This window comes from Phoca vitulina, unplaced genomic scaffold, assembly GCF_004348235.1.
Source record: "Phoca vitulina isolate PV1807 unplaced genomic scaffold, GSC_HSeal_1.0 scaffold19, whole genome shotgun sequence".
NCBI classification, from domain to species: Eukaryota; Metazoa; Chordata; class Mammalia; order Carnivora; family Phocidae; genus Phoca; species Phoca vitulina.
Genome location: NW_022589722.1, coordinates 3,852,763 through 3,868,791, shown reverse-complemented (window position 1 = coordinate 3,868,791; position 16,029 = coordinate 3,852,763). Strand labels below are relative to the sequence as shown.

The following is a 16,029-nucleotide window of genomic DNA, read 5'->3' as shown; positions in this document are numbered from 1 at the left end:
GACAGACTTCATCCCCACTCTTGAGAAGCTTCCATATTTAAAGAATGCGGAAAGGGACCACAAATGACAACTGACAAACTATAAAAGAGTGTTATATGTTACGGTTCAACTGTGCGCCACGTACTATAGATTAATTCATTTATTTATCCTCAAGATATTCTTCTTTTATGGATCAGATCTCTTATAGATCTTGCCATCTAAAAGCTATATTCTCACTAATTTCGTACAGCTATTATATAATAGAATGGTAGGATCCAATCTATGGGATCCCAAAATGACAAAAGAGTTTAATCCCAAACAGTTTAATAGTGACCTTCAAAATAAATTTACTGACAAAATAAAAACATCCTCATAAAAAATGAACTTTTGGGTTCTCAATATAAAATTAAAATGACTACTAGGTAAAAAATATGACACAAATTTAAAATTTTCTGCAGGAAAAAACTCAATACTTTTACCCTTAAAGTCTAATCTATTTATATTGAAGTCACATATTTTTAGATGGTTAAATATATCATAAGTGGTCATTTCTTTTGATTGAATCATGAAAAAAAAAAGTTAGCAAGAAATAGATTTGTTTACACTTCTTGATATCCTAACACATTTGGTTTTCACACACATATATTGTTTTTAAAAAGATTAAAATACACAGCCAAGAATTATGTACTGCTTTAAAGAAGATAATCACATCTTCTACTTCCTATCTAACATATACATTTTAGGGAAACAAATTCATAAGTGCTATGATGACAATGGTGGTAAAGAAATTAGGAGTAATAAACTATTAGAATATTTTAAAATCTAAGATACACATAAGCAACAAATAACTACTTACCTCAGACATAGGGGTTCCCCAGAAGTCATTCTGAAATAAAGTTTTTAAAGGTGTAGATGGATGTAGGTCTTTATTATCCAGTATTGCTGAAACATCATCAAAAACAAAACCACAAAAGAGGCTGTTCCAATAGCAGGCGGTAACTACACCTACTATTAAGGCTATTTCTTTGAGGTTAATATCAGCCATCCTGTCCACAAATCTGGGGGGAAAAAATCATGAAGGTAAGATGAAATAAGCATCACTGTTTTTTCAAGTAAGTAAAATTTTCATAGAAGGATAAGTAAAATAGTGAATGCTAATTCTCCAGGAGACTTCAAAGCTCAGCTCAAATGTCATCCACCTCTAAAAAGCATTAGCTGACCACCTCTCCAAATTCCTAACTTAAAATTAATTGCTCCTTCATGTATTTCATATTTCTATTAGAATCCTTTATCACACCATTTAATCTCTGGACTTACCTCTCTAGCTAACTAGATAGTGAACTCCCTATCAATTGTCACAGGTTATTCAGGGAATATATATACATATATATATATAGATGTATGAAAACTTTAAAAACCTAGTATGGTGTACTCCAGAAGCAGTAAATAAATTTTTGTGAGGAAAAAAAATACTTGAAAAGACACTGAACATGGATTTTCTGAAATGTAGCTAAAGCTTGTATTTTAGTACTTTATATACCCGAAAACCAACTATTACCTAAATTAGGCATCCAAACTGTTAGCCTGCAGCCTTGTTTAATTTGGTTAAAGCCTTTTAAAAATATCTCAAATGTGTCTAAAGGCATTCTAAGCCTAAGCTAGCTGTATATTAGCCATTTAACTATAGTCTCACTATTTTTCACACTGATTTATGTTATCTGCTTAGCAATAGGAGTTTAAAACCCAGATCTAAATCATAGTGTTTTTCTCATTACAACAAATGATTTTAATCTAGAGAACAGGCTTCAGACATGACAATTCATAATTAAATCATTGCTTTAGAAAGGATTTAGTAAGAAAATGGTTTAGAGAAGGAACTGTATTAACTGTATGATACTGAGAATTAGCCTTATAATAAAAATAAGGTTGGAGGGTACTCTTGAAAAACAAGCCAATGATAGACTTTTCTAGCTTGAGTAGTATCATTAGTATCATTCTCTGTGGAAGGCAGAATTATGGCCCACCATAACTATCCATATCCAAATCCCTGAATCTGTGATAATGTTACTTTACATGGCAAAAGAGACATTACAAGGTGTGATTAAATTGAGGGTTTCGAGATGAGGAGGTTATATCTTCGATTATCTGGGTGGGCCAATTCAATGACAAGAGACCTTAAAAGTTAAAGAGGGAGGCAGGAGAGTCAGGAAAGCAGAGATTAGAGTGATGTGATGGCAGGCTGGGGCCACAAGGCAAGGAATGATGGTGGCCTCCAGAAGCCGGAAAAAGCAAAGAAACACATTCTTCATTAGAGCATCTAAAGTGACCACAGCCCTACTGACTCTCAATTTTAGTCTAGGGAAACCTATTTTGCACCTCCGTAATTATAAAATAATAAATTTGTGTTAAGTCACTTTATTTGTGGTAATTTGCTACAGCAGCAAGAAGAAACTAATACATTACTCACAGAGCCAGAAGATCTAAGATGTGATATATATCTATAGGAGTTCCTGCTAGATCAGAGAGGAAGAAGACAGTAGGAAGGGCAGAGAGATTTAAAATCAGATGTAAGATCTATATAAGGATATAGACACACAAAAGCCTGTAAGAAAGTATTAAAGTATAGATAGGAAAACCTTAGAATATATTACTTAAAGAAATGCAAAATCCAATCCTACAAATCACAAAAGGATATTAGCTGTACCTTTTGAAGGATAGTTTTCAAGTAAAAAAAAAAAAAAAAATGATCTAAGAGTTTATCTTGAACCCAGCAGTGATTTATCATCTCTAAAGAGTACGAACTTGTGCCTTATCCCAGAAAAAGTTAATAGCAGTTGTTTAAAGACTGGAGATACTGAGCAGGCATTTGCCTCACTCCTGAATCACACACTAAAATGACAAGGTATTAAAAAGAAAAAAAAAGTATAAATTCACAAGGATAAAGACCATTGGATTTTGGAAGCTGGAAAAACAAAAGTTCAGTGGTGACGCAACAGAGCTCAGGAAAGTAAATCTTAAGCTTAAGGGGGAAAGCTAAAAAGTTTTTTGCATCCCTGCCAGCATCAATCTCAAAACTGGTGACAAGAATCTCAAGAAAAAGGAACAGATGTATTTGTTAAAATTTAGACTCCTCTGTCATTGGGTACAGGCAAGTAACCTTTTCTCCTGTAGCTGGGCAGAAGACTAGAGACTTCCTCTCTGAAATAGGTGAAACACAGGGTGTCTGATATAGGGGACACAAGTGAAAACAGGCAGCAAACTGAAAATGAGGGTTAACTAAAAGTCTGTCTACATATTTTGAGATCCTCCAGTTATCTTCTACCAACTGGGCACACAATCTTGTAAAATTTTACAACCCTGGAAACAAACAAAAAAGAGGCCTCTAAAAGCTTCCACAAAGGAAGAAAGCAGGTTTCATAGCAAAGATTAGGATTCAAACAAATCTTTTTTTTTTTTTTTTCCACTAACACTGGAAGCTGGGGGGCGGGGGGGGGGGGGGGGGGCAGGGGAGGAAAATTCTGAAAAAAAAGGAGTAATGCTTCAAATTTCTGAGGGATAATAATTTCCAACCTAAAATTTGATATTAATAAACACAAATTTCCCAACTAGGAAAGTAGAATAAAAAATATCTTAAGATATTCAAGGTCTCAAAAACTTTACCCTTGATGTCTCCTCAGGAAACTAACAGAAGACTTATTCCAATAAATGAGAGAGTATATTAAGAAACAGAAAGAGAGGGAAATCAGGAAACACGGGATCCAGTGCAAGACAGCAACAAAAGAAATACCCAGAATGAGAACCATGCAAGCAGGTCCACTAGCCAGTCTACACTAGAACAGGTCAGAAGGTTCTTCAGCAATACTCCCAAGAAGCTATAAATAGAGCACCTAATGTGTAAGAACCATTTTACTCTCCCATTGTGTGTGTGTGTGTGTGTGTGTGATGGTAATTTAGAAAAACAAAACAACTCAGGACATCCACCACCAGGTAGGTGAAAATCAAGTCTTGTGTATGGGTCACAAATCTCTCTCCCATAATCTCAGAACCCTGATCTGGGGACATTTGGGATTTTTACCCCAAACTGCTGTTTGTCAAACTGTTTGCTTATATGTTCTCACCATAGGAAAAATTAAAATTAATAGAAGAAAAAGGAGTAAATTAAACCTATGGTTTTACTACCTCAAAGCTGTATTTGGGAACAACATATATATGATTATTAGAGTACTAATAATGTTTAAGAGAATCTGACACACACTGTAGACTCTTGGTATATCAGCTTTAAAACTATAAAATACAATTTTGTATGATACAATATGTATAATATATATAATATTAAATTACAAACCATGCAATTTGTGGATTTAGGCTTTTTAGTTGAAAAGTATAAAAATTTAGCCAAGTTTACAAACATTATTGGAATTTTGTAAGGACTTGGGAGTTGCTAATAGTTTTAAGCTTAATTTACTAGGTTTATACAAATTGGTTTTTTGTTTTTTTTTTTTTAAGATTTTATTTATTTGACAGAGACAGAGACAGTGAGAGAGGGAACACAAGCAGGGGGAGCGGGAGAGGGAGAAGCAGGCTACCCGCCGAGCAGGGAGCCCGACACGGGGCTCGATCCCAGGACCCTGGGATCATGACCTGAGCCGAAGGCAGACGCCCAACGACTGAGCCACCCAGGTGCCCCTACAAATTGTTTTAAGTATTGAGAAAGTTTTGCTTTTTAAGTCAGGTATCTGCAGTCCTTCAATAAAAATCAATACATTCAAATTATAAATACAAATTTTTAAAAGATTCTATTCATTTATTTGAGAGAGAAAAAAAGCATGAGCGGGGGCAGGGAGGGGGAGCAGGGGGAAAGGGAGAAGCAGACTCCCCACTGAGCAGGGAGCCCAATGTGGGGTTTGATCCCGGGACTCCAGGATCATGACCTGAGCTGAAGGCAGATGCTTAACTGACTGAGCCACTCAGGAGACCCTATAAATATAATTTTAAATTAAGGGAATTTAAACAAGTTTTTTTTTTTTTTTTTTAAGACTTATTTATTTTAGAGAAAGAGAGCATGTATGCACATGCGGAGGGGGGGCCGGGGAGGAGGGGTAGAGGGAAGGAGAGAGAATCCCAAGCAGACTCCATGTCAGTCTCTATCCCACGACCCTGAGATCACAACCTGAGTGGAAACCAAGACTTGGATGCCTAACTGACTGTGCCACCCAGGTGCCCTGACCAACTTTTAAATGTAGCTAAGGCATTTAGTCCTTTCAATTTGAGCTGTTACAGAATTAAAACGGTAAATTTATAAAATAAGATTTTTTTTTAGGTTGAATTTAAAGGCTTAAAAAACATAAGGTTATAAAATGCTACTTTAAGAAACCTGGACCGTTCCCAGGATTTCTAAATAGGTAGTTAATGAAGAGTTACGCAGTCACGTTAAGTTGCAATGCAGTTTCATGCAGTAACTGAAATGCTCAATTCCAACATAATAATCAAAACTTTCAACTTGATTTAACTTTGGGGATTGTCCTCTGCTCCAAGCTCTGGCTCACTTCAAATAAGAAGCCTCTTGTCATGGAATGGGGTTCTACTCTTCTCTTTCTTTAGATACGAGAGTACCTTACATTCTGGCTAAACATAGTTTTTGAACAGTACAGCATTAGAGCAAAATGGTGAAAGAAAGGAAAACAAAAATACTTACTTGAACATTACCAAATGAGACTCTCATACGTGTTCTTTGGGTTCAAAACCCCACATTACTGGGAATCATCACCTCAAGTTCCCTTTATCTCTATTTCATCTTCCTTCATTAGAAGAAAGATCCTTAGTCTCTCCTTGGAAACTGGTAATATCCAGCTTTTATTTGCTGAGATCTATTTAAAACCAGCACCCCTACTTCCATCCTCTACTCCCACAGGTGGCTTTGGGGGCAGAACCTCAGATGACTCCACAACTGAGCTCACAAGCATGCCACAGAACGAGCTCACTCCCTTTGTTTCATTAAGCTCCCTTGGGTTATCTCTTAAAATTCTATAAACTTGGTATGGGTGAGGGGTTTGAGAAGCATCACGTGGGTTTACCAATGAAGTGCTATTCATCAAGTAAATGGCATAAAATGCTTACTATTCATGAAGACTACTGTTATGGTTAGTTTTTTTTTTTTTTGTAAGATTTTATTTATTATTTATTTGACAGAGAGAGAGAGAATGCAAGCAGGGGGAGTGGCAAGCAGAGGGAGAGGGAGAAGCAGGCTCCCCACTGAGCAGGCAGCCAGACACGGGGCTCGGGCATGACCTGAGCCGAAGGCAGACGCTTAACCAACTGAGCCACCCAGGCATCCCTGTTATGGTTAGTTTTATGTGTCAACTTGCCTAGGCAATAGTTTTCTTTTTTTTTTTAAATATTTTATTTATTTATTTGACAGAGAGAGAGAGATAGCAAGAGCAGGAACACAAGCAGGGGGAGTGGGAGAGAGAGAAGCACGCTTCCCACTGAGCAGGGAGCCCGATGCGGGACTCAATCCCAGGACCCTGGGATTATGACCTGAGCCGAAGGCAGCCGCTTAATGACTGAGCCACCCAGGCGCCCCAAATACTAACCAAGGTGTCGTTATAAAGGTTATTTTGTAGGTGTTGTTAACATTTACAATCCAATGACTTTAAGTAAAGATTATATCCCATAATGTGGATGGACCTCATCTAATCAGCTGAATTGCCTTCAGAGCAAAACTGAAGTTTCCCTAAGAAGAATTTCTACCTTGAGACTGCAGCATCAGATCCTGCTGGAGAGTTTCTACTTTCCCAGCCTACTCTACATCTACAGATTTTGAATTTACCAGCCCCATGATTTTTTAAGTCCATTCCTTGATATAAATATCTTTATTTGATACATATGCACAAGTATGTGTTGCAAATATACACACACACATATATATAAATATACATATATATTTATTTTGCTGGTTGTGCCTGGGGTCCCTTATGTGCTTATAGTTATCCTGTTTGATTAAAGCTGGAAATCTAAAGTGTAGGGGGGCTCCACTAAAAAGGAGAATTACAGGCCAATATCCCTGATGAACATGGATGCAAAAATTCTCAACAAGATACTAGCCAACTGAACTCAACAGTACATTAAAAGAATTATTCACCACGATTGAGTGAGATTTATTCCTGGGCTGCAGGGCTGGTTCAACATTCACAAATCAATCGAGGTGATACACCACATTAATAAAAGAAAGGATAAGAACCATTATGATCCTCTCAATAGATGCAGAAAAAGCATCTGACAAAAATAGAACATCCATTCTTGATAAAAACCCTCAACAGAGTAGGAGTAGAGTGAACATACCTCACATCATAAAGGCCATACATGAAAGACCCACAGCTAATATCATCCCCAATGGGGAAAAACTGGGAGTTTTCCTCTAAGGTTAGGAACAAGACAAGGGTGTCCACTCTTACCACTGTTATTCAACATTGTACTGGAAGTTCTAGCCTCCACAATCAGACAACAAAAAGAAATAAAAGGCATCCAAATTGGCAAGGAAGAAGTCAAACTCTCACTATTCTCAGACATGATACTCCACACAGAAAACCCGAAAGACTCCACCAAAAGATTGCTAGAACAAAAACACAAAGTCACAAGATATAAAGTCAACATTCAGAAATCTGTTGTATTTCTATACACCAATGATGAAGCAGCAGAAAGAGAAATGAAGGAATCTATCACATTTGCAATTGCACCAAAACCCATAAGATACCTAAGAATAAACCTAACCAGAGAGGTAAAAGATCTGTACTCTGAAAACTATAGGACACTGATGAAAGAAACTGAAGAGGACACAAAGAAATGGAAAAGTATCCCATGCTCATGGATTGGAAAAACACTGTTAAAATGTCTATACTACCCAAAGCAATCTGTACATTTAATGAAATCCCTATCAAAATACCACCAGCTTTTTCACTGAGCTAGAACAATCCTAAAATTTGTATGGAACCACAAAAGACCCCAAATAGCCAAAGCAATCCTGAAAAAGAAAAGCAAAGCTGGAACCATTCCAGATTTCAGTATATATTACAGAGCTGCAATCATCAAGACAGTATGGTACTGGCACAAAAAAAGACACAAAGATCAATGGAACAGAATAGAGAGCCCAGAAATGGGCCCATAACTCCATGGTCAACTAATCTTCAACAAAGCAGGAAAGAATATCCAATGGAAAACAGACTGTGTCTTCAACAATTGGTGTTGGGAAGACTGGACAGCAACATGCAGAAAAATGAAACTGGACCACTTTCTTACCCAAACGCAAAAATAAATTCAAAATGGATGAAAGACCTAAATGTGAGACAGGAAGCCATCAAAATCCTAGAGAACACAGGCAGCAACCTCTTTGACCTCGGCTGTAGCAACGTACTACACACATCTCCAGAGGCAAGGGGAACAAAAGCAAAAATGAACTATTGGGACTTCATCAAGATAAAAACCTTCTGCACAGCCAAAGAAACAATCAACAAAATAAAAGGCAGCCTATGGAAAGGGAGAAGATATCTACAAATGACATAACCAATAAAGGGTTAGTATCCAAAACCTATAAAGAACTTACGAAACTCAACATATATATATATATATATATATATATATATCCCCCCATCAAGCAAGGTAAACCCAGTCACTGAAGGAGAGGCTATAAAGGGTCAAGATCATAGAATTTTTGAAGAATCTCCAAGGGAGCATATTATGAGAGAAAGGGAATGAGAGCTAGTAGTTCTCATGCATGTCATGAGCTCAGCTGTGGAGTCATTTTAGGTTCTGCCCAAAAGAAGTACTTGCAAGGGTAGAGGTTAAGGGAAATGGAGAGGGTTACATAAAGGAATAGTTAGAGGGAGGCATGATTCACTGGGGGCCATTACTATAACAATGTACCACATCAGTATTAAATGTTAGCTGTGGGAATGGTACAGAGTGGATGTTTGTGTACCCCTAAATGATGGGGACTTCATGAGGATGGGGACTTCACAAATGAGATTAGTGCCCTTATAAAAGGGCCTGAGAAAGATCTTTTGGCCCTTCTGCCATGTGAGGAAACAGTAAAAAGACACTATCCATGAACCAGGAAGTGGGCCCTTATGAGACACTGAAAATGCTCATGCCTTGATCTTGGTACTTCCTAGCCTCCAGAACTGTGAGAAATAAATTCCTGTTGTTTATAAACCACCTAATATAGGGTATTCTGTTAGAGCAATATGAACAGACTAAGGCAAATTCCAGTACTTCTAGCCACATAAACATATTCAACATAGGCACATAGTCTGAATGCGATTGATTCATGTTTACTTACAACAATGGGATGTCACTACATAGGCGCAAACAACCCAACTGCAATGGAAGACCACTTATGAGCTACCATAGAGAAATACAAAACTTAATATACTTCCCTCAGCAAAATTGTACCATGAACCCCTTTTCCTAAAAATTCAACAGTACAATTGTGGAAAAAATAAACCTATAGGAAAATTTTATATGAATCTAGGACTATTTAGCCTGGAAAGTAAAGTTCTCTCCATAAAATAATTTCATGATTTTATCTTCTTCAATAAGAATAATCTGTATTTCATGACTTTTTTAAAGCACATAAAGTTTGTGAAGTCTGCATTCACATTGATTCCTCCTAATCTTTCCAGTCTCATGTCAAAAGACAAGTGTCTACTTGCTGCACACTGATCCTCTCCAGGAGAACAAACAAAACAAAACATTTATTATACACAGGGATACTAAATTTCTCATGGCCATGCTTTATTATAGATGCTGGAAAAATAAGTTACCATTCATTTTCTCTATAAGGCAGCAAAAAAGGGAATGGAAGTAACATCTAAATAAAATAAGCTGCCTGATACAAGGAATAAGGTAGCAATTATAAAAGGGAAGGCTCTCTTATGAAATGATTTTGGTCAGATAAAACTGCTCATAAAACCAGGGAGAAGAAAGAAGGCAGGTCCAGGCAAGTGTTCCTTTAATAAGGCCACTTATAAAATTATCACATAAATCTCTTATCTCGGTGTAAATTGACTGATGCAGAAAATCTGATGAAAAGTAACAGTGAGTTTTAGCAATTTTCCTCAAAATTATATAGTGAGTGATTGAACTAGAACTTGTGTTAAATTTCTTGATTCATAGTTAGGTACAAACTTACCAAAATGCATTAGGACCTAGACCATGGCAAACTTGTTTCCTATCAGATCCCCCACATCTAGCTGTTGGGGAAGGTCACAGAAAAGACTGGGTTGAGCTAAAACTGGACCCAGGTGATCTGAGTGAATCTCCTTATCCCCTCCCCTTGGAATGTGGTTCTGTTTGCTTTTCCTGCTCCCCAAGGCACATAGCCTTGAGATAAAGATATGGTATTGAGAACACCTGCACAATACACTTAACTGAACCCAATTAAGACCTCTCTCTATATAAACTTTTAAGATTTGGTGGGTGGGTGCAGGGATCCATTATTCTTCCAGCCGCCCAAGACAAGCCTCCTAGGCAAGTCCCCTTTGCTTAGCGAAACTGCCACCTACAAAGCTGGAAAGGCCTTCCCCTTTCTTTGGTCTCTCTGCCCTCCATATTCAGAAGCCAGTTTCAGATTAGACCTGGGAAGCTCCCAAGGAGGTTAGGAACCAACACTAGCACAGTGCACAAGCTCAAAAATAGTGTTAGAATGAGTAAAAGAATGAAATTTAAACAAGATTTTACATTTAGTCAGGACTATAACTGAGATCTGGGTTACAATCTTAGATTCATTAATTATTAGGAAATAACTTAGCTTCTCTGAATCTATTTTCACTTCTGAAAAATGAAAATAAAATTTATCATTAGACCAGGTACCTTGAGTTGCTGGGAATATAAATGTGAACAAGAGGGCGAGGGGAAGTAAGGGTAGTAAAGACCAATACAGACAAAACAAAACTAGAAAATGAATATACAGAATAGTTATGAATGAAAAACAAGAAAAACAAGGTGCTGCAGTAAAAACAGATTCTAACGATGAAAACAAACATGCAATTTTAAGCATATGACTCATGTGACAAGAGAAATTAGATCTCATCTCTTCCTTCCCTTGCTAAATTATGAATTAAAAACTGAACATGAAAAATATGTAATTCAAATTCCTAAGTAAACAAAGTTATATCATTAGAATATGATATTTACTATAGACAGCAAGACTGAAGAACAAGCATTTCACAGATATTGGTTCTCAGCATGCCTGAGGAGGCAGTATGGAATTAAAGAGAACGTCCTCCAGCCAGAAAAATCCATTTTCAATCACACCATTTAAGTTTTAGCACAGTTGTTAACCTCTCCAAGCCTCAGTTTTACAACTTGGTTGGAAAAATGAGGACGATACAGGCACCTACCTCACTGGACTGTTATGAATATGAACTAAGAGAGTGACAAAGTTATAGTAATCATAAGAGTTTGATATTTGCATAAAACACACAGGTTAATGGAACAAAACAGCCCAAGTACCAAGAATATACAATGAAGAAAGGAGAGTCTCCCTAATAAATGGTGCTGGGAAAACTGGAGAGCCACATGCTCCTTGACATTGACCCTGACAATGATTTTCTGGATTCGGAACCAAAAACAAAGGCAAAAAGCAAAAATAAACAAGTGGGACTATGTTAAACTAAAAAGCTTCTGCACAACAAAGGAAACTATCATCAAAATGAAAAGAATCTATGGGATGGAAGAAAATACCTGCAAATCATATATCTGATAAGGGGTTAATATCCAAAATATGTAAGGAACACCTACAACTCAACAGCAAAAAAGCAAATAATTTGAGGAACTTCTTCCAAAGACATACAAATGGCCAACAGATATATGAAAAGGTGCTCAACATCACTAATCACCAGGGAAATGCAAATCAGAACCATGAGATATCACCACACACCTGTCAGTTTGCTGTCATCAAAAAGACAAGAGATAATAAGGGTTATCGAGGACGGGGAGAAAAGGGAACCCTTGTGCACTGCTGGTGGGAATGTAAACTAGTGTAGCCATTACAGAACACAGTTACGGAGATTACTCAACTTAAAAACAGAACTACCATATTATCCAGCAATTCTATTTCTGGATATATATCCAAAGGAAACAAAATCACTATGTGCATGAGATATCGGCACCCCCATATCCACTGCATAACTGTTTACAGTAGCCAAGACATGGAAATAAGTGGCCACTGACAGATGAATAAAGAAAATGTGGTATATACAATGGATTATTCAACCATGAAAAGAATGAAATCTTGCCATTTGGGACAACATGGATGGATCTTGAGAGCATTATGCTAAGTATCAGAAAGAAAAATACAAATACTGTATGGATCTCACATGCAGAATCTAAAAAAAAACCCCAAACAAAACAAACTCATGGAAACAAAGAACATACCGGTCAAAAAGGTAGAAACAGAGTTACAAGACAAATAAGTTCTGGGGATGTAATGTCAGCATGGTTAAAAAAAATAATGAACAGTATGTGGCATATAATCTCAGTAAAGGATACAACAAAATTATCATTCCTACAAATCTGATGAATGTTTTTAAAATGTATCCCACTAAATCAATATCTTTTTATTTTCTGAGCTATTATTTGTTTTACCCAAATACGTGGTTTAGAAAGAAATCTGTATATTTTCAGAAGGAAAACTTAGTATCAATTATAGATAAGAAAAAGTCCTTAAAAAAAAAAAAATAGAAGGCACTGCTCCAACAGTCGAAAATGTCGTTTAGATTTCAAGTCTACAGCTTAAGAAAGTTATCTAGTAGTGTATCATATTCCAGAATGGCTGAGCACAGCGGGATGAACAAAACTCGACCGAAAGAACTGTAAACACCTGAGAAACGCTTTCATATGAGGGCATCTTCGGTAACCAAGAAAGTGACAGCATCCAGGCTGGCGAGTACTGAGGCCCCTTCTCTCTCCACCCCAGCATCAGTCTGGGCAAATTCTAAACACTCCTTTCTAGAGCCTTCACTCTATACCAGCTCTTCAATCTTCAAGTCCTCCAATCCGCGAAGGCTATGGTGCTACAGGTAAGGCGGGCAGGGAATATGTCCTCTTCTCAATTCTTCACTCACCCCGAAACCATGATCTTGGCCGTGCGGCCCCCACTCCACCGTACGGAGTAAATTCAGAGCGCAAAGAAAACTAAAACTTTCTTTTTCTTCTTACAGAGGGCACCACCCGTGGAAACCCTCTAAAACACCTAAGGAAACGGGTTCTTCTCACCTCTTCAGACCTGGACCGAGTCCTTCCGTGCCAATAGCACGAGCTTCATTAAGCCGGGACCGCTCCCCTCAATTCCTCCCCCGCCTCTGACCCACAGCTCGACCTCACCTGGGAGCGGTTCCACCAGGAGATGGCTTAGAGAAATCCCAGGAAAAGCGGCCCAGCTAGTGACGCCACCAAAGGCACAGTCATGGTCTACCTCATTCAGGTCACCGGCGCAGACACGCCTCAGCCACTGCGCCTCCCGCCTCTGGGTCGTTCCCCCACCACCACGGTACCGTCGCAGCCTCCCGCATTGCACTCTGGGAACGGCCTCCCTCCACCTCTCATAGACTTCAGTTCCCAGCATGCACAAGACTCCAAGCAGAACTGCACTCTGGGATTTGGAGTCCTTATTCCTCGCCTTCTCCGTCTTTAACAGAGAGTCCAAGGGACCCTGCAGGAGAATCTAAACGCAAAGCATCATCCAAGGTCGTGAAATGTAGGCTCCCTTCGCATCCGGGGCCTTGTGCCGTCTTTCGCGGGGTGGGGAATGGTGTCGCCTAGCAGCCGCCGCCGCTCTTGCTTGCACAGGACCTGTTGGCGGGATCGAGTCCGGGTGGAACCGCGCTGGAGAGCGGTCAGGCGTGGCGGCGGGGCCAACCTTGGTCCGTGCGGCAGATCAGGGACCTCTGCTGGTTGCCACGCTCGGTTAGGTGGGTGGATCTTGGTGAGCAGGAGCAGCCAGTTTCTTCCCAAAAAGGTTCTTTAAGTCTCAGGGCCCGTATGTAACAGCCTGTCTTCCCCACCCCTCCTTAGTCTTTGGTCCGCAATCCGTCGGCCTTCTCCTAGCTTCAGCCCCGGTTTCCCCGGCCTACCTGCTCTCATTTCAGGCGTTTATTTACACACCTTTTTTTTTTTACCCCTAGTTCCTGCTTCACCGAATCAGGGTTCATTTTCAGCCTTCCAAGTACCCCCGCGTTTGGCACCATTAGATGTTCGCGCGCCTCGGTGGTAAGGGGGCGTGGAGGAGGGGACTCAGAATCTTAGTTCTGACCTGGATTAGTTATAAGAGAGAATCCGTAGTGGTTTATTCAGCCGGTGCAGTCTTTGTTGGTTTGTGCCAGCTGCTGTAATTTTGATCAAGGCTATTTTGCCCACTTATCTGCATAGAGGGTTATAATGATGTAATCTATAAAAATAGGATTTACCTCGAAAATGCTAATACCCACCTGTTTTGTTACAGAAAGTAAAGCACAGTGAAAGATTTCAAGATGCCACCTAATATAAACTGGAAAGAAATAATAAAAGTTGATCCAGATGACCTGCCTCGTCAAGAAGAATTGGCAGATAATTTATTGATTTCCTTATCCAAGGTGCTTAATTGATAAGCAATACACACACATACATATATATACACACAACTATGATTAATCTAAGTTGTCCCTGAAATCAATGAATATTACAAATGGAAGAATTTTTATATTTTGCCCAAGGGTTATAAAACATAAAATAGTTGTTTTTCTTTTTACTTAGGTGGAAATAAGTGAGCTAAAAACTGAAAGTCAAGAAAATATGATACACCTTTTCAGAATTACTCAATCACTAATGAAGGTTTGTATGCAGTAGGTTTTAATAATGGTTTTGACTATTGGAGGACGTTTAAGGAACTGTTCTTAAATAAGTTAGTCTTTATGAAAGTACTTTGTAATATCAAAATCACTCAAAAATGAGATCTCTTCAAATGTGGATTGAAAATTTTAGTGTGCAAAACATTGCTGGTTTCTGCTCTAAAGTTCCTAGAAGAATGTCTAAGGGAAACAGAATGGGTATGTTTAAAAATAACATAGAGAGGTCCTTAGTAATTATGTTAACATAATCCTGAAGTCAGAATGAAAAGTGTGAACACTTGTATAGGGGTTTGTTGGGAGGGGGAAAGATTTAGGTGAGAGAAGGCCTCATGAGGGGCAAAGACTGATGAGTAATTTTAGGTAAGTGGAAAGCAGTGGTAAACATTAAAAAGCTTCTAAAGCTGGAAATCACCTTAAATAAAAACTTGGACTAGAAAATGTGCTTAGTCTCCTGGATATTTACCCCAAAGATACAAATGTAGTGATCCGAAGGGGTACGTGCACCCCAATGTTTATAGCAGCAATGTCCACAATAGCCAAACTATGGAAAGAGCCCAGATGTCCACCAACAGATGAATGGATAAAGAAGATGTGGTGTATATATACAATGGAATATTATGCAGCCATCAAAAAAACTGAAATCTTGCCATTTGCAATGACATGGATAGAACTAGAGGGTATTATGCTAAGCGAAGTAAGTCAGTAAGAGAAAGACAAGTATCATATGATCTCACTGATATGAGGAATTCTTAATCTCAGGAAACAAACTGAGGGTTGCTGGAATGGTGGGGGGTGGAAGGGATGGGGTGGCTGGGTGATAGACATTGGGGAGGGTATGTGCTATGGTGAGTGCTGTGAATTGTGTAAGACTGATGAATCACAGACATGTACCTCTGAAACAAATAATACATTATATGTTAAAAAAAAAAAAAAAAAAGGAAGGGAAAAATGAAGGGGGGCAAACCGGAGGGGAAGACGAACCATGAGAGACTATGGACTCTGAGAAACAAACTGAGGGTTCTAGAGGGGAGGGGTTGGGGGGGGGATGGGTTAGCCCAGGGATGGGTATTAAGGAGGGTACGTATTGAATGGAGCACTGGGTGTTATATGCAAACAATGAATCATGGAACACTACCTCAGAAACTAATGATGCAATGAATGGTGACTA

The 16,029-nt window shown here is 38.6% G+C and overlaps 2 protein-coding genes across 9 annotated transcripts in view; one reads left to right on the top strand and one right to left on the bottom strand.

Moving 5' to 3' along the window:
• The window catches only part of TMTC3 (transmembrane O-mannosyltransferase targeting cadherins 3), a 91,569-nt gene extending 78,010 nt beyond the window's left edge, over positions 1-13,559 (bottom strand). For 4 of the 8 annotated variants that reach the window (XR_004300900.1, XR_004300901.1, XM_032416145.1 and 1 more), the window contains exons 1-2: positions 13,360-13,558; positions 836-1,037 (exon numbers count right to left, since the gene is read on the bottom strand). Coding sequence is in view for 4 of the 8 variants with exons in the window: in XM_032416145.1 (XP_032272036.1) it covers positions 836-1,024 (189 nt within the window). In the remaining 4 variants the exon portion in view is untranslated. Of the gene's footprint in view, positions 1-835; positions 1,038-13,251 lie in introns of all 8 variants that reach the window. The other 4 variants (XR_004300899.1, XR_004300898.1, XM_032416143.1 and 1 more) reach the window with 2 other exon arrangements.
• Positions 13,560-13,648: 89 nt separating this feature from the next.
• Positions 13,649-16,029, top strand: part of CEP290 (centrosomal protein 290) — an 84,851-nt gene continuing 82,470 nt past the window's right edge. Inside the window, exons 1-3 of the mRNA XM_032416189.1 lie at positions 13,649-13,946; positions 14,477-14,606; positions 14,767-14,844. Of these exons, the coding sequence (XP_032272080.1) occupies positions 14,505-14,606; positions 14,767-14,844 (180 nt within the window). The 5' untranslated portion in view covers positions 13,649-13,946; positions 14,477-14,504. The remainder of the gene's footprint in view (positions 13,947-14,476; positions 14,607-14,766; positions 14,845-16,029) is intronic.